This window comes from Centropristis striata, chromosome 11 (assembly GCF_030273125.1).
Source record: "Centropristis striata isolate RG_2023a ecotype Rhode Island chromosome 11, C.striata_1.0, whole genome shotgun sequence".
NCBI lineage: Eukaryota > Metazoa > Chordata > Actinopteri > Perciformes > Serranidae > Centropristis > Centropristis striata.
This window is the reverse complement of record NC_081527.1, coordinates 15,317,937-15,337,187: the sequence shown is the minus strand read 5'-3', so window position 1 is coordinate 15,337,187 and position 19,251 is coordinate 15,317,937. Positions and strand designations below refer to the sequence as shown.

At 40.0% G+C, this 19,251-nt stretch overlaps 1 protein-coding gene across 22 annotated transcripts in view; it reads left to right on the top strand.

Moving 5' to 3' along the window:
- The window catches only part of LOC131980636 (muscleblind-like protein 1), a 42,415-nt gene extending 23,960 nt beyond the window's left edge, over positions 1-18,455 (top strand). For 5 of the 22 annotated variants that reach the window (XM_059344895.1, XM_059344891.1, XM_059344894.1 and 2 more), the window contains exons 3-12: positions 5,059-5,274; positions 5,454-5,678; positions 7,327-7,566; positions 9,194-9,247; positions 10,425-10,578; positions 12,153-12,188; positions 12,970-13,058; positions 13,479-13,523; positions 14,199-14,270; positions 15,068-18,455. In XM_059344895.1, coding sequence (XP_059200878.1) covers positions 5,059-5,274; positions 5,454-5,678; positions 7,327-7,566; positions 9,194-9,247; positions 10,425-10,578; positions 12,153-12,188; positions 12,970-13,058; positions 13,479-13,523; positions 14,199-14,255 — 1,116 coding nt within the window. In that variant the 3' untranslated portion in view covers positions 14,256-14,270; positions 15,068-18,455. The remainder of the gene's footprint in view (positions 1-5,058; positions 5,275-5,453; positions 5,679-7,326; positions 7,567-9,193; positions 9,248-10,424; positions 10,579-12,152; positions 12,189-12,969; positions 13,059-13,478; positions 13,524-14,198; positions 14,271-15,067) is intronic. The other 17 variants (XM_059344896.1, XM_059344898.1, XM_059344897.1 and 14 more) reach the window with 17 other exon arrangements.
- The last annotated feature ends 796 nt before the right edge of the window (positions 18,456-19,251 follow it).

Sequence of the window (19,251 nt, the reverse complement as noted above, 5' to 3'; positions counted from 1 at the left end):
TAATAATTCAACAGGAATCACAATTCAAGTGAAAAAAATTTAAATGCAGCAACAAAATTGACAAAATATAACCAGGAATTAAAATATCTGCATATAATGTATATAGTATATAAATATATAATTTAATTCAATAGGCCTTATTGTCACTGATAGCAGATTCAGCTATTTGAGTCAGGTTCAGCATATTTAGTATTAGTATTTGTTAAAAAAGTAAATGGCGTAAAAAATACTTTCAAAGTTTTTTTATCCTTGACAATTTTGGGTAATGTTTATGCCACAGTCTAAAGCCCATCTGAAAAGTTTATATTGATGTTTGTTACAATTTCCAAGCGTCATAAGATACGTTTAAGGGGGCATAAAACCTAAAAGTGGGAAGTTAGGAAAACAAAACACTTATTTCTGCAATGAAAATGTTTCTATTTTTGTTTATTATTTTACTTTTTTATGAATTATTAGAGAGGTGTCCCTGTTTAGGCCCCTATTAATTATTAAAATAAAACAATCTGATTTCTTCTCCATGATTTTAACCCCGAGGACACTAAACGACCTGAGAGGTCTGGATGGTTCATAATGTAACAGCAGACTTTATAAACCCACAGAACTGAGGGCTTGCAAGTAAGAAAGATTTATTGGCCATATTTTTTCTCTAAGCCAGTTTTTCTTCACATTTTCACTCTCTCTCTCTCTCTCTCTCTCTCTCTCTCTCTCTCTCTCTCTCTTTCTATGACACACATGCACTTTAATACATCTTACTGCATGCTTCATCTCTCCTCCAAAGGATGGGATGCAGCCCCACCCAGCATTCTTTACACATTGGTTCATTGTTTGTTTGAATCCCACACAGTCACAAAAGCAGGGTGTGTGTGTGTGTGTGTGTGTGTGTGTGTGTGTGTGTGTGTGTGTGTGTGTGTGTGTGTGTGTGTGTGTGTGTGTGTGTGTGCGTGTGCGTGTGCGTGTGCGTGTGTGTACGGGTCACAGTTAGACGAGAGAGCGATCAGGGTGGGACATGTTATTACAATTTATCATCAATCACACTGCACGGTAGCCAGTGGGATTATTGTAGCCTGTTTGTCCTGGAGTCTGATCCCACCAGGAGAAACACAGACCCCCCACTGATAATACAACACAGCAGGGTCACTATCAAGTTAGTGTTATATTAAGTTATTTTTGTGACCTACCATCAATCAAAGTAATAATGACAAGTAAATGTAAAATATTTTACAAAATGAGATCTGAAATAATTTTAATATTTAATCAATATATATGTATACATATATATTGATTCAATATTAAAATATACTACATTACTACATTACATTAATTACTACTGTAATTTCAATTGTACTGTAGTTTGAACCAGTTATTATTTAGTTGCAATTTGTACATATTAGTAGTCATTTTATTTGCATGTTATTTTGCAGCTAAGTAATAACATCTTTATTGTTCAATAATAAAAAGTAAATCATGTAATAATAACCATAGAAATAACCTGATTGGTATTAACTATGTGTAAATCTAGTTTATATTCGACTGACATTTGTGTAACATGGTAATAATGGGACACACTTAAAAATAGCAAAAACCTAATTGTATTATGTATTATACCTCTTTATTATCAAACTGTTGATCCACTATTATCATATGATAACTGAGTTGTAAAGTGCTATCGTCATTTTTATACATAGCCAATTAATTTGAAATATTCTAATATAATTTAATAGCATCTTTCAGTTTTGTCCTATAAGAATTGCGCTTTTTGATAAAACGATATGGTCATGTTGTCATAGTATGCAGTTGTGAAACTTATCACCTGAAGTGGAAAAAACAATCTGAAAACACACTTTGAATGATGAAGATGATTATGTAAGTAATGCTCATCAACCTGCACTGACACTGGGGAATCAGTTAATGACGGGGATGAGGCGCTCTGAAGCCGTTCGCTTCATTGTCATCAGTTTATTCACTATAGTCACATTGTCATCAAGCATTTTCTCACTGTGCCGTGAACAATGTGATTTGAAATCTTGTCTGGGTTTCCATTTTTTATTTGCATAATTACCTTTAAATTGTGTTGCTATAATGAGATTATGTAATTCTCTTTTCCAGTTGTGAATCCCTAGATGGAAACAAAAGAGCCATTCAGTGATAAGAAATGTTAAAGATGATATCTTCATCTCTCATCTGCAAGTGAGAATCAGCTTTTTTGTTCATGATGGTTGTATTAGCAGCACAGACACAAATAAAGGCCAGAACAATGGACAGAAGGGTGATTAGATGCCCTTTGGTCTGGGGATAGTTGTGGCTTTAGGGTCGGTTGTATCTGTAGTATAGTCTTTGCCTGTATCTGCCAGCGATCGGGAATGTTCCAGGAATCGCTGTGTTGTTAGAGCAGGCGGGTCTGGCTGGTCTGTTGCCGTGGACACCGTCTCTAGCTGCTCCTCAAGGCCGCTGATGTCACAATAACATGATGTGAGAGGGGCGACGTCTTTCTTCTCCTTCTCTCTCTCTGCATCTCTATTTCTCTCTCTCTCCTCCCTGCATGTGATGGCCCACACTAATCACTTCTTCTGCAAGTTCTAAAATTTCCCTGACGCAGCCCGACTCTCACTATAGAGTCACTGTGACTCTCTTCTCTTTATAGAGCCTGGCGTTTCCTCTTCTGGGACTTGACTCTTGTTCCAAAATGGCTGCCTGTGTTGGTTAAAGGCATTTTTCTTTGCGTGATTTGGCCGAACGGCAAATGTAGTCAGCTAAAGTTAAAGCCACATGTTTCTCTCTCAAACGTTACCCTCCCACCTTAACCCGCACATAAACTGCTGCAGTTGTGAATGGGTCATACGGGGTGAATGCAACATGATCCTCCATGCCTTTACAGCCCCCTCCGCACACACACGCAAACCCACGTAACACACACTCTCACTCTCCACTCGCTGCATGCCATTGTCACTCTGTGGATGAGTGCTAGAACCTGCTTTCAGCTCCTCTCGTCTCACACACATTAACGGCACACTCGCCCACTTTCCACACACATACACACACAATCACACACGCACACACGCACACGCACACACACACACACACACACGTACACACACACACACCTCTGAGTGTTGTCAGTGTCAGAATTCTTCTGAATGCCAGCTCAGCTTATGTACACATGGTTGGTGCACAGTCTGGTCAGTCTTGGATGTTAACAGGAAACCTTCACCTCAGTATGGAAAGTTATGCTTCTGTTGAATATTCCTTTAATCAATCCACGTTGATATAAAGTTATATATTAACTTTTGTTCCATACTATACAAAAAACTCCTTATCTTCTTGTATCTTCAGTTCACTGCTTATTGAATCCAGACATGCTGTTTTTAGGGCTCTATGTTGAAGTGTTTGTGTGTGCTTTTGGCTTTACATCAAAAAATATCTCATGCTTCTCTTTACGCACATTTTCTTGTACAGTATTTCAGCCAGGAATCTTTAAAGACTTGATTTAAAATTAAGACATAAAGATATTGATGTTAATGGAAAGATAACAGGGACGCAGAATGGTTGTGTGTTGCTGTCACATTTGCAACACAATTTTTAGGAAATTGTTTTAAAAGGAGATCCAATGAGAACTGGAGAACATTGGCGGTTCTAGTCCATTTCACATGGGGGCGGGCTGTGTCCTTATGTGATTTTAGGGTTACCAAATAGCCCTTATTGTCAGTAGAAACAGAACAAGTCATTTTATACAATGAAGACAATGGTCTAACTGCAATGAAATGGCTACTGTGGGGAATAACATCACACATAAATAAATAGAACCCATTTGCATTCAGATATCTTGACATCAGAGGTCAAGGGAACCAAAATTGAACTTTGAAGCATTATTTACCTCCCCACCCGATAAGCTAGCATGATATGATTGGTGGGTTACCTTAGGTCATCTAGTTTCATATGATACCAATATATATCTACTCTTTAAAACAAAGCCCCCTACACCCTCTTCAAGAGTCACGCCGGCCTTGGCCCCCCAGAACCGCCAGTGCTTGAGATAGAAACTTCAGCCAAGTGGACTAAATAAAAAATCTTAAAGAGGCCCCCCCTGCCATTTAAGTGTCCCCCTCCGCTCCGTATTCCCCCACCCTTTTCCCTCGCACCTGTCCGGTGCTCCAGTGTCAGTGAAAGTGAAGGCGTTGGGAAAAGAGAATGAAGTCATGACTGGGTATAAAGATCAATCCCAGTGGGGACAGCTCTGTCAGTGAGGGAAAGCACAGGCTGCCACAGTCAGCTCAGCTGTGCCACGGGGCTGAAAGTAAATACACATCTTAAACTGCGGACGTGTTTGCGCACGCGTTTGTCTCATGGTGACGTGTATCTGCCACCTGTTAGCCGAACCTGACCCCGACGTGCATGCATTAATGTGTACGCATTCTTGCTTGCACAAGAACATGTGTGCCAGACATCTTCCTAGACTCCTCCTCTCCAGACTGAAGGTATAATTGGATACTCACAGCAGGCAGCTAAAAGGGATCCCTGTCTTAGATAATTTGGAGACTTTGAGGAGTGACCTCAGGATGACTGCTGATACAATATAGGCATCATATGAGTGGACAGTATTTATAGCATTAGTCAGACATGTAGCTAAGATGGGTGTCTGAAGAGCAGCACCACAGTGTCCGTCATGACCTGCTGGGGCTAGCACACATCCAAACCTACACACGTACACAAGTCCCTGCTGGACTGACAATAATAGCAAGCCGTTAACAATTAGTGCTTGACTCAGCCCAGACATAATGGGAACTTGAGTGTCTGGCATTGAGCCTTCACGCCATTTTGATGTCATGATGTTACATATTAACAAAAAACAAACATGCTTGCTATTAGCCATATTTGAATTGAGATTTGTTAATGCTGTATACGACTTTAATGTTCACATTGACGTTGGAAACATATGTTACGTTTATGAAATATGTTGACAATGTGGGTAATATTGGCCGCACCACCAGTCAGACATGAATGCACCCCTTCTGTATATGTGTCGTCCTGACTGTGTTGTTAACCTCCATGTGCCTCCTTCAGGGCCGTTGTTCCAGGGAGAACTGCAAGTACCTGCACCCTCCTCCCCACCTAAAGACCCAGCTGGAGATCAATGGCAGAAACAACTTGATCCAACAGAAGAACATGGCCATGCTCGCCCAACAGATGCAGCTCGCCAACGCCATGATGCCTGGCACGCAGCTACCACCAATGGTGAGAGGACACACACGTATGAACACACCACAGCTACTGCCCATGGTGAGACCACATACGTGTAAAAGCTTGCACATTTCCCTCACTGTGTGCGTGGCTCTTTCAGTCTTTTTTTCACGTCAGCCCTTCTCTTTTCTCACACAAAAAGCTCACGGTTTGTCGTGTCTGTGTACACTTTATCCACAGTCATTTAATTCCCCTGCTTTTATTCTGCTCTCCTCCAGCCCATGTTCTCGATGGCGCCAGGCCTGGCCACCAACGCCAGTGCAGCAGCAGCAGCTGCAGCCGCAGCCTTTAATCCCTACCTGAGCCCTATGTCACCAGGCTTGATGCCCCAAGAGATCATGCCCAGCACCCCTGTCCTCATGGCCTCCAGCCCCAACGTCAGCCAAGTCCCCAACGCTGCCGCTGCTGCGGCCCAGAAACTGCTGAGAACAGACAGACTTGAGGTAACAGACTGACTGATGAATGGAACCTGGTTTTCTCAACACTTTATCTTGCATACAAAATCAACCCACTCCTCATTACAAGTTCCAGGAAAACTCTAATAAAATCTACTTCATGATGTGTTTCTTAGTGGGAGTGGAGTCACCCAGGATGATAATGAGCCTGTAAACAAGACAAGTGTTGTTAACAAGTAGTTTAACAAGCATAGGAATAACGGCATCCCTTTACTGCACTTGCGTAAATCGTTTCCGAAACTGAATTATAATATCAATAGCAGATACCGTTATGCTCAGAAGAAGCTAATTTTAAAAAAAATGCAATAAAGCCGTCAGAAGTTCATAAACTGTAATATTTCATCAGCTGACTGATGCCGACTGCATTCCAAGTGTTGCTTTGTAATTACGAGTTGTTTATTTTTTATGAACTCACTCTCACTCAATCTTCCTCATCTAGTTCCAGTACAGTTTGTGCTTTTTCACACAGTATGGTTCACAAATTACCATTAGACAAGCACAAGATGAGCCTGAACTTGTTGAATATTTATTTGAGTGGAAAGAGTAGTAGCAATTTACACAGCACCCGTATAGCAACAGTATAGCAACAACACATTCTTTCTAGTCAAATAAAATAACTGTCACCCCCCCCCTGCTCAAAGCATTACATTCTGGTCTATTGTGGCTGCGGTCAGCAGAGAAATGACTCTGTCTTTCTTCTCTGCCGTGGCTGGTGGTGTGATTGTTGAGTCTATAAAGAGGCCTTTGCTCTCTGATTCTGAGAGACCTTCACCACAATCAAACTTTGTTGTTGCTTTTCTTGGAAATATCAAAATATTACTTTCCGTTATTCTTAGTTTGTCGGGGGGAAAAAATCTCAAAACCATACCACCAATACAGAAACGGAAGGGTCCTCATCAGAAACCACGTTTGTGCGTTTAGAAGAGCCTGTGCTTCCCCTTTTAAATCACCTCAGTAAAAATTAAAAAGTGAGTCATAAATGCAACTGTATTGTCTTCATAGAACACATTATGAGTGAGTTCAAGCATACACTGCTGACACACTCAGAGCTGAAAAGCAGTGTAGATTGCAGTTAAGTAAAACCCATTCGTTCATGATACATCTTATTTACAAGAAGGTGCTGCCCTCTGGTGTCTCACATATAGACTTTAGAAATGTCTGAGACTCATGCTCCAACAACACATCACAGTTCTTTATAAAAAACAAAAAAATATATTATTTTGTTCTGGTATAAAGTGTGAACACTTCAGTGTGCTATTTATTCACAACGAAGCACAGGAACTCTACACCTAACAGTTCCAGTTAAACAGGAAGTACACTGCATATATCTGTACAGATCTGGTGCTCGGTGTGAAATGATACTTTACAGAAGAAGGCAGCAGAAAATGATTAACACAGCAAGAGGAATATGACCTTGCAAAGCAATTTAAACTATTTATTGGACTGCAGGTCTCATGCATTTTTAAGTTTAATGGATCTTTGCAACTACGCAATCTCTATCATGACAGTGTAAAGGCTAGATGAGTCATTCTTGATATATTCTACATAAATGCAAGACATAAATGCACCCAGCGAGACTGCTTGTGTTGTAGCCACATGTTGTACTGAATTTGTGTCTTTTCTTCCTCGTTTCCAGGTGTGTCGGGAATATCAAAGGGGCAACTGCTCTCGGGGGGAGAATGACTGTCGCTTCGCCCACCCCGCGGACAGCACCATGATCGACACCAACGACAACACCGTGACCGTGTGCATGGACTACATCAAGGGTCGGTGCTCTCGGGAAAAGTGCAAGTACTTCCACCCGCTGGCCCATCTGCAGGCCAAAATTAAGGCTGCCCAGCACCAGGTGAACCAGGCCACAGCCGCCGCGGCCATGGTGAGCAGTCTGTACAAGCGTGGTCACACTTCACACCCACACAACAGGCTAGAAGGAGCAAATTTTGAGAAACTTCTTGCATTTATATCAGGGCTATCTACTATACAGTATGTTCTATGGCTCATACTACTCACATTCATGTTTGAAAGTGTCTTACCTTCCTGGTTGAATTTAGCTTTTTCAGTTCTGCTTTGGCCTGGTCAGATTATAGGTGTCAGTTGTTTCGGTTAGAACGGGATGATATGAAGAAGGGTCGGACAATGGTACATTATTCCCCAAGAGCACATTTAACTTTTTTTCCTTCCTAATCAGAAAAAAAAACCCAATTGTCTGGTTCCTTGTTCATCTCATCCTGGACCACAAGCAGAGAAGCAGTTCCTCTCTCTCTCTCTCTCTCTCTGTCTGATGGCCTGGTCTTATTTGTAACACCATTGTTTCTGTACTTCCTATCTATTACTTCTCTTCCTCTTGACATTATGAAAAAGGACTCATTGTACTGGCTCAAAGTAACAGCACCTGTGCGTAATAGTGCAGCCACACTTGTCCGTTGATCTACATGCTCTTATTGACATAGAGTGCTGCAGAAATGATTCCTAAATCCCATAAATGACTTGGCATTTTTTAACTTCCGGTTCCCTCATCTGGAAGTCAATGTCTTGTTTTTCTATGGGTTTTTGGTAAGATGCCTAAAATAATGTCTGTGGTTTACACAAGCTTGAGAGGTTTTCATGTTTTGTTCTACAACATAAAATACGTTGTTAAAAGCCTCAAATTTCAAGAGTGAGGTATTTACTGTGTCTTAGAGGGGAGGTTACTAACAAGTAGCTGAATGAGACTACAGAGGTTATCAGGGACTCTAAACAGCAACACAGCGAATCTATAGATGCACTCTTGGAAACTATTCTAACTCAAAGATTCCAACTTGTAGATGTATCAGTTTATTGTACTTGGAGTTCCATTTTAGCTGTATTTGTGGTGGCATTGAAGTCATGCGATGGTGGTGTTCTTTTGTGAAGATTATCTTGCCGAACAAAACATATCGTAAACTTTTGTCTGCCACAGAGCTTATTTTCTGCAATAATCAAAAATTCAATGGAAAAATCACATTGTCTTTTTGAAGACGGTACCAGGATGATGCTAACTGCTATGTTGGCCTATAAAATACGTTAACCCTGCAGCACTCTATAGTGAGGACGAGAGCTTTGAATTACCATCATGTGACACTGACTACGATATGCACAGTGAAACAGAAACCTGTGAATCGTGCTTCTGTCCGATACAACACCCGAGACCCACTTACCGAAATGTTTGAATGATATTCTCATGGCTATGTTCATCCATCTTTGTGTGACAATAACTAATGTAGATTGGTAGTTATCATTGATTATTGATGATCACTTAACTATTGAGCAGTAGAGCTAGTGTCCACACTGTGCATGCCTTAGTCCTGTTATCCCCTTGTATATTGCATTCCAATGATTTGTTTTTTTATTTGTTTTTGTTTTTTCTCACCTATACCCAAACTGCACTGCTGCCCCCATGATGCACCTCTGCTTGCTGGTTTATGTTAATGCGCTTGAACCCCATTGGCCCATTGCCATCATGTGCTCGCTGCCTGCTAATTAAGACTCAGTCGGCTGTCAAATCACTGAAGCGACCCCTCGACGCAACCTTTGACCTGGTACTATGACCTTTCACCTTTTAGCTTGGCATGTGGCTTTGTTGTAGAGCAGTGTTTTAACCAAAGATACCTAGCTATTTTTGTTGTCGTTGTCTCAAGTGCAATGTCTGTTTTTTCCTCCTGTTGATCTGTCATTATTGCCTGTGATAAAATGATTGTGGCTTTCCAGGTTCTGGTTGCATCCAACACCAAACAACCTTTTCCTCATGTAGAAATGACCTCAAACACGAATTCAGATGTGGAATTTGGGATAAGGAGCCACAATCAATTCATCACCTGTAGGTTATTTAACAAAGTCAGCAAGGGCTAGAAGAGTAGAGCTTCTATAACGGTGGCATGGCTTCAGTCTTACGTCTAAGTCAGTGGTCAGTGTTGTGAAGCAGCTCAATCAAATGTGTGCATGTTTGTGTCGCTAGTGCATGTCACAAAGATAAGGGTGGGGCTAAGAGGAACAGTCTTTAAAACCATACAGGGCCATAACAGATGATGATTACAGTTCAAATGATAGTTCACTCCATCATCAAATCTTGTCACAGTTATTCAGACCTCAAGGGTGGCCTCATGCCAAGACAAAATCTACATACAGTGTTTTATGGTGTAAATATTCACCCTGGAAAAAATACCTTTTAACATCTGACTCATGTCTGTTGGCCTGAGACCATTTTTGACATTTGTCTGAGAGTGAACCATCACTTAAACATGGCTTACAGTTTATCATGGAGCTAGCAGTGCAGCCTCCCTCTCTCTGTGCTTACTACCTGTTCCACCTCCTGTTAGCAGCCTTATTGTTTTAATAGTTAATGCTTGCTCATGTTGCATTTAGACAGCCTTAGCAAAGAACAAAGTTTATAATCAACATAAGCTTCCTGATGAAATATAATAAATCTATGAATGCTTGTTAGCCAGTAGCTCCAGTAGGCACCATGCTCCTGCTTGTGTAGTAATTGTGTCAGACTGCTGCTTGCTTGCTACTGATGATATGATGATATTGTTGTTGTTGTACACACAAGGATGTTGTGATGCTGTTTATACGATGTCCTCTAACGTATGTACTTTTTTTTGTTTTCTTTCCCGTTTTTGCCTCTTTCCAACACACCCTTTCTCTCTTATCCACGCACCTCTCTCTCTCTTTCTATCTGTTTTTTTTTCTTTTTCTCACCTCCGTCTGGCTGGGCAGGGCATCGCCCCTAGTGTCATGGCTCCCCTGCCCAAGCGGGCAGCCCTGGAAAAGGCCAATGGGGCCTCTGCCATGCTTAACACCAGCATGCTCCAGTACCAACAGGCCCTGGCCAGCATGCAGTTTCAGCAGCAGACTGCTTTCCTCCCATCAGGTATGGCTCCCAAAGCAACCACCACTAGTGCTCTGACCACCCAGAGGATGCCTGGATCAGTCTAACCTGGCTCCTGCTTTTCTGGGATTGGGCAAAGTGGTAGATTGCAGTACAGAACAGTTTGGTTGTGGACTATTTGTGTTGAGACACAGGGAAATTACAAAGATATTCACACGTAGCATAACATAAAAGCTCTACGGGGTTCCCATGGTCATGAAATTCCTCTGGAAAATCTAATCAAGGACTGGAAATGGTTTTGAATTCATAAAATGTTTTGGAAATTTTTTGAACATACATTATTTTAATTGCTGTTTAAAATATGTTTATGAAAATCCCAAAACATATCTAACATTACACTAAATAAGTTCCTTGTAACACTATTTTAAAATTGAGTGCTGGGCTGTGCTACTTTTGAAACATCCCTAGTATCACATGATACACATTTGTATATATATGCAGAGTAAAGTTAGCAAGCGTTGTCATTTTTGATTATCTGCAAGAGCCTGAGTAGTGCGTGTTTAACAATGTCTAGCTTTCAAACGGAAAATTTAATACATGGCTCAAGGGAGAGGCTGACCCTTGCCATGCTGGATTTAGGCTCTGCACCAAAACGTTTGACATTTACAACATGGGGAAAGCGGTTCTGGTTAGCCATGCTAAAAGGAAAAGCATCGAGACAACAACAAGGCCACTAAACACACTGCCAGCATCTGGACCTGCATACATAGGCCACACTAATGTTCCATGCTACATTTTTTTTGCAATGCCTGTCTTAGGGCATAGCACATTGGAGGAAGAGCCTCATTATTGCACCCTACCATCGCTATTTTAAACTATTGAAATGAAGTAATGGAAAAGTTTTTACAATTCATTGCTAAAAATGTGTGGGAACCCTGGCTCTCTATTTGATTGTATGTCAGTGCAGTTGAAAAGATAAGGATGCTTTTAAAATTGTGTGCTTTGTTTGGCATTGCATGGCCACTAGTTGTTAAGAATGGGTTAGTCTTTCTGCCTACTAGTTGCTTTAATAAAACGCTGCTACTCCTAGTTTAGGCAGGCTGAATGAGGAAGGTATGGATGTTTGTAAGAGAAAGGACAGAACTCAGTAACTAGTTTGTTAGATTAAAGTGTCCATGGTGTGATCAGTCATATTTGGATGGGGCTTTGGCTTGGGCTTGGATGAATGGGGCTGGATGGGTGATTTAATGGTGACAAACAGCAGGCTGCAGAGTCTGGCTTCTGTTCACATCTGCTGTTCTCCTCACTTCTGTCTAAAGTGTGTATATAATGTTTAATACTTCTTTGTTATAAAAACCGCACTATCCCTCTTGTTGTATTACACATTCATATGCAATGCACTTGAGACAAAAGTTTAGATTCACACTCTCATTTGATTAACAGATATGATGCGTTCACCACTTCGCCTATTCCAATCACTGATGACTGTGTCCAAGAGATATTAACCTTTTTTTTCCCACCTTATCTCTCCCCTCACTCTAACGAACCTTGTGACGGGCTGTTTTGATTTCTCTTCCCTATCCAATCCACTTCCTGTTGCACTGCATGATGGGCAGGCTCAATATTGTGCATGACACCTGCAGCCAGCGTTGGTAGGTTCCAGCTTTCCTTCTTCAGTTGTCTGTAACCTCATGTCTGTGACTCGCACGTCATCGAAACTGAACCATCCTGTGAAATTTTCTGTGTTTGACTTATAGCGATTTTGATAACTTGAGAGTCACTGTTTTGCGTGAAGATACTTTTTGTGATTTGAAACATAACGCAAGAGTCCACATAAGGAAAGACAAAAATTCAAATGTTGTTTATTACCTGTATGACAGCTTGTTGTTCATAATCAATTAACTGACATCTATTTTGTTAATTTTCTATGTACACCTACTACATTTTGCTTAACCACTCTTGTTCTCATGCTCGCTCTAAACTTGGCTTTTGGCTGGTCTAACCTGACACCTATTGAAACTCTTTTAAAACAATTATTTTAAATGGAGGGAGTTCAATTATAACCTTCCCCCGTATCTCCTCTGCCTTCAAGCCTCATGTGACATTATGTGGCAGCCCTTTTATTTGTGTAATTTTTGTAGAACTTTTGTAAGTTTTCCCTCACCCGGTGTTCACCCAGTGGCAATTTTATCCCTAATAATATGCACAAATGTGGAAGTAAGACACTGCTGCAGCTCCACTGTGTCACATCGAGTTCTCATATCACAAGACCTCTTATCAGTGTTGGCAGAGGGAAGAAAGGGAACCAGTTAAATCGAATCCCTCACTGACTCCCCCTCTCTCTCCTTCTCCTTCCCTCATTTGCCTGGTGTGTATGTGGCTACACTGCTCCTCTGTGTATTTTTGCTTACATGATTTTCCTTCCAAAAAAAGTTCCCATGATGCACGGTGGTACTCCCGCCACTGTGTCTGCAGCCACCACATCTGCCACAAGCCCCTTCGCAACTGCCTCCACCAATCAGGTTTGCACCTCTACCGTCTCAGTCTCTCTCTCTCTCTCTCTCTCTTCTCTCTCTCTCTCTCTCTCTCTCTCTCTCTCTCTCTCTCTCTCTCTCTCTCTCTCTATCTATCTATCTATCTATCTATCTATCTATCTCACTCATCGCTGTCTTTCAATGCACATGGACGATCTGGGGATGCTTGTGTCTTACAGCGAGGGGTGGGTTGGGTACTCCCTCTTGTTGGCCTACACTAGAGTCCAACATGTGCACATATCATACTGGGCTTTAAGTTTTTAACACCTACCACAACATTCATACACTGTTAGATGCATTCATACATTCTTAGGTCCACCTGTCTTTCTGAAGAAAAAGAAACATACTGTATTGTATTTAATGTTTGTCCTCATTGTAACCTCGATTTTTGTCCTTTCCCATTTTGAGGACTCTTCCTTATCAAAGTTGACTACCAACGAATACATGCAATTGGTATGTATGAGGTAGTTTTTTTTTCAAAATTTTTAGAGCCATTCGCACAGCTTGTGCAAAAGTCGCTATCTGTGCCCTTTGGTGCTTCGCTTTTCTTTTTTTTCGCTGCTGCTTCCAGCTTGTAAAGCAAAGCTTTACCATGTTCTTCATGTTTAAAAAGCTGGACATATTCATTATTAAAGATTTGCAACATTCTGCTTTCAGTTCTGTTGAAGGCATTTTGTAAGCAGTTAGTACGTTGCACAATTTCATAATACCAGTGTAAAGACTTGTAAAAATGTAGGATGACTCATCATGTTAGCAGTCTTGATCCAGGACCAGTTCTCTGCATTTTAGGTGTGCAGGTCAACAACATGGAGGACTTAGATTTGCATGGGGGAGCCACCTCACTGACAGTTTCCCTCTGCCCCCCTCATCCCTCCCTTCCCGTCAGCCCTCCTCTTCCCCTCCCTGCTGTCCAGAAGTGTTTGTTGATTCTTATTGGCAACTGAAACTGCGGCCAAAGTGCTTTTTCTATTTTGTCCTCTTTGTCCTTTTTCAGTAATGAACTCGTCTTAATGTGAGAGGATGTGGTTAAAATGTGTTGATCTGTGTTTGTGTTGTCGGCCAATGTCCGCTTTGAGTGTTTTCTTTTTTGGATGTTTCATTTGATCCCTGTCTGTTTTCTACCCTCAGATTCCAATAATATCTGCAGATCATCTGAGTAGTCACAAGTACTTGACTCAAATGTAGTTCCTCTCAAGAACAGTGAGTTCCTATTTCAATCCTCATATTCCCTCTATTCAATACAAAGTTTGTTCATTTTTGAGTGGCTCATTCTAGCTCTGGTTTAAAGGGAACCTGTTATGCTCATTTTCAAGTTTGTACTTGTTCACTGTTATGGGCTTCTACTCAAACATGTTTACATGCTTTAATGTTCAAAACACACTTTAGCCTCACACTGCCCATGACTGGGCATGACTCAGACAAAAAAATGTACAATCAAAAATGTTCCTGCTGGAACCAGATCCAAAATTGTGAGGAAATGAACATGGCAGCAAAGATTACAGGTCTTCCTTGTGTTAGCATGTAGTTACATGTAGCACTGGAATGCCTGTAACTGCACTTTGTGTTGTGAAAGTCAGTCATAAAAGCTTCAAAACCAAAAACGACATAATCTAACATGTTCTAGCTGGAATTTGATCCAAAATTGGGCAGAAATGAACATCATGAGCAACTAAGATCGCAGGTTTATCTCGTTTTAGCATGTAGCTACATGTAGCAGTGTATGTAAGGTAAACACTGCAGCCGGAAATCTGAGATTTCTTGCTTTTTTACTTGTGTCATATATTTACTGGATTATTTGAGACTTTGGCAACACTTGACACCAGCATCTGGCTTTGTAACATTATTTATGTTTATATGACAGAAAATAAGGATAATAGGTCCCCTTTAAAATATACCTGAATATGTGTGTACATAGACTGAACATTTCTCTCTCTCTCAGTAGCAAAACTCACAGACCTTTAATCCATTTTTCATGTGAAATCCATCATGTCTTACAGATCAAATGAATGTGTGCTGGCACCGTCCAAGCCAAAAGAGTTCAGCCTTTATGTAAATAACCTTCAGAATGTCAAGCAATGGGACGAGGAGGGTCTGCCATCTCTTAGCCGGTCCACGACGATGGTCTCATCACACGTGTAAACATCAAAGGTGCAACACATGATCTGTGCCATCTACCCACATATCAATGTCAAGAAGAATTTGTTGTCAAATTCAACGTCCAGCAGGGAGAAGAGGAAATCCTGGCGCCGGGGTCAGTGTGTCGTTCACATTACACCTCTGTGTCCGACTAAATCATAGCACTCAATTTGTTCTAATTATTATCATTACTGCACGCACAGAAGGTCAAGAGCGTGGTTGCATTAAAGCAACATCCAGTGCTGGTACGTTAGAAGACCAAGATCTGTTTTTCCTTTTTTTTAGTTGTTGCTTTATTTTGTTTTTAATTGATAGCCATATTTCATAGTTTACAAGTGTAATGCAAAAATGCACCTTGAATTTGAATTGAAATCTGAAAGGCACAATGATTTTAACAGGAATTTTAATCGCCAAAAGAATTAGGCATGTACAGTATTGTGTTTTTACGGCTACTTGTGAAACTAGATGTTGGAATGAGGGTCTTGGACGTATGAATGTTCTGGGTAAACCAACATACCTGTGTACCTTGAAAGCACAGCCAGGCTAGCTTTTCTCACCTTGTCATGTGCCATCAAGGCCATACAGCTAAAACCAGAGTGTTATCTCAGCAGTGTTATTTGTTTACCGAAGGTAAAAGTTTTGTATGGCTCTTTTTTGTATTGTTTTGTTTTCAGAATCTCCATTGTGAGTGTTTTGTTTTTTTTCTACTTTTTATTTCTCTAATTAATCAGTTTTAGAAGTGGGGTTCTCGCCAATTATTTTGGATTTCAATTTTGATGTTTTTGTTCTGTTGAAATCAGAAATGGAGGGTTTTTCTAAAGTTTGTCATACCTCTTTTCCTAGACTAGTGTTTTTGTTTGTTGGGATTAAGTTGTTGCTCAAGTCCATCGACTCTAAAGCCTGGTGAAGTTGAGGGTGTATTTCAATTGACGTTGTGTTACCTTGTTCTCCCTCTTTTAAAGAGGAGCGACTCGAAAAACTGTTTCTCCAAGAAGCACTGTTGAGCCATGTATTGATGGGAATTTAAAAACAACAGACCCAAAGGTCTATTAGGTCATTTAAACCACATGTGCACTTGAATGATTGTTTGTCTGGTCACCCTGTTTTAATATCACACCTCATCCTAAGCAAACTTTCGCTTCTGAGGAAATATAGCACATTCTGTGTTTGTATTTCCAAGAAAAACATCAAGGTTCACTCTCACTTGTAGATCTGACTACGGAAACCAAAGCACAGTTTTTTCTCTCAATCATATTCACAAAGGGTTACAGAAGCATCTATCAAGAGGCTAAATTAAGGTTTATCATCTTTCATTCATCTGTCAATTTTATGATCACGTCCCTTTTCTGTTTTCACAGAGGTGTGTAGTGTGTCTTTACCGATTGTAATGTACCTAACGAAGCCTTAGATTACAATTAATGGGTCCCAGCCCAATCAAATGTACTTTCAATCACCATGCAGGTAAAGAACACCAATGATGTTTTATAGTTCTCTCACATGCCGCTTATGATCTTTTATTTTGTTCTTTCTCTCTATGTAAAAGTAACAATTACTCTCTTAAATTTCATTGAACTTCTGTGTTATGTACTACTTAAGGATTTGAATCTATTTGAGGTATGTAGTTGTAGATTTTTCTTTTATTTTTTGCCTTACTATATATTACTTGACAACATTGATATAGCCGTTGTAGATTTTGAGGTAGTATGACATTCATAACTTTTTCAAACCATATAAATGATAATGTGTTGAGTCAGTTTTAAATATTCACTTTCATTCATATAGCTGGATGTCTTTTTCAGATGATGTTACATTATCAGTTAATTTTGTCGATGAAAGACTTTTTTGATACAAGGAATGAGATCATTATAATTTGCTGCCACTGCAGCATCTCTGAGCAGACAAAAAAACCTAATGTTTAACCAACTTAAATTTTCCTTGTAACATGTCCAGATCATGTTTGAAAATATATTGTATTGAAATATAGATTGTCCATGTTTTAGAGTACAAATTATTTTCTACTGTATCCATTTCAAAACAGATATGTACTTTTGTTTGAATATTTCTTAAGTTTGCCCTGAATGTCAGGCCAAAACGAGCAGTGAGATTGACGGGTCTTTGGATGTTTTGGTGGAGAGTGAGATTAGGAGTGAGAAGGCAAAGACTTTTCCAGACTGGAGAGGTCAGAAATGCTGCAGATGATGAGTTCTAACCTAAGGGACGAAGGTTGACTTTTTGCACTTCTGTATATAGTCAAATGAACAGAGAAAAAAATGTGTATCATATTGAGATATTATTTTGAATAAAAAAAGATCTATAATTATAAGGAATTTTGTTAGATTAATTTAAATTCTTAAATTAGAAGACCAGCTAAAAAATTGCTTGCAAGGAAGGGCACTAGTTTCTTGGCCAATGCATTCAGAGAAAGCTATGCGCTTTTTGTCTTATTTTATCAGTGGCTAGTGTTGCCAGGGAATGTCGAAGGGGAATGGATATCCCCGTGTCATGCTAACTCCACCCCTCCTGTGGGATGACATATCCAATAATATCCATATATCATTTGTTAGACTTGGTCATGCAGTATTGCTGCTCCGATGGTACAGTTGAAACATACAACTTTCAAAAATTTGTATTCTATTATAGTTTGATTTGACTGCATGTAAAAGTACAAACATGTAAACAAAATAAACTGCGTAGTTATGTAAAGAAAGATAACACATTCAGATTACAGAATACACAGTAATATGTTTTTTTCAAATTATACATACAGTAGATAACATCCACAGTGGGGAGAAATAATACTTTGAAAACAAGTCATCTTACTCTTGTGTGTTAAAAATATTTTCCAAGCAAACATGTTATTTAAAAAAAAAGATCAGATATTAGCACTCATCCACCCCAGATACTTTCTTATAGCCATATAATTACAGTGGACACTGACTCACGGGAAGTTGTTCCTGCCATCATAGCCGTGCACTCAGCAGGTGAAGGCTCACCACACCAAATGCATATTTGGCAAATTAGCCTTTGAAATGAATGTAACCGTCACTGGTCAACATGTTTCTGACTTGAGGCTGCTGTGTTTAGTTGCTACAGAACCAAAGCACCATTTTCTCAAAAAACCGCATGTTCAGTCTCCCGGCTGGAACCGTGGTTTCTCTTCCCTGCTGGGGGCACATGTATGCTTTGACTGCTTTTTACTTGTAAGTGCAACCACCATTTATGTATTTGCTAACAGTTGCCACACAATAATGTACTATTCTGTCTTCAGATTTGTTTATGCACATTTAATTGTTGCCATAATTGACTCTGAATCTGAATCTGAAATCTGAATAAAACAATATTTGATTTGCTCATGCAACAGGTGTGTGGTCACTGCCTCTGTGTGTGTCGGATGTGTGAGTCAAGGTACCAGTGAATGCTTTACAGCAGGTCTTCACATCAAACCTAATAATTATTCACACGTAAACACAAATCTGCTATTTTTCAGGTCAATTTACAGGTATTTATCTCCATTATATTTTGGCCTAATAAATATGTACAGTGGAGAATATAGGAGAGTTTATTAGATATTTTTCTGGGCTTTATGAGAAACTCGTCACCTTGAGGGAGGGCGCAATGTCAGAAAGACTGGAGCAGCTCCACAGAGACTGATGTGTGACAGATGTGCAAGGTTAACTTCATTATGCTCAGGGCAATTTTCATAAAGTGTGGATTATCTGGATCAAAAGTCAGATGAAGCCCATATGATCACTCAACATGCCACACATAGTGCTATGAATTTACATGCAACACGATGATGTAGTCAGGGGTCATATACCTCCTTTTCTATCTTTCAGAGAGAGAAGATGAAGTAAAAGGGGTATGCACTGTAAAAAAAAAAGATAAACAATAACTACTCAATAAAATTGAGGCAACAGATTGCACGCAATATTATTAATTAAATCTAACTACGTTACAAGTTGAGTTAACAACTTAACAGGAAGTGCCTGTCAATTAAAAACGGACTAATTCTATTGTGCTGGATTCATTCAGAATTCTCTTGACT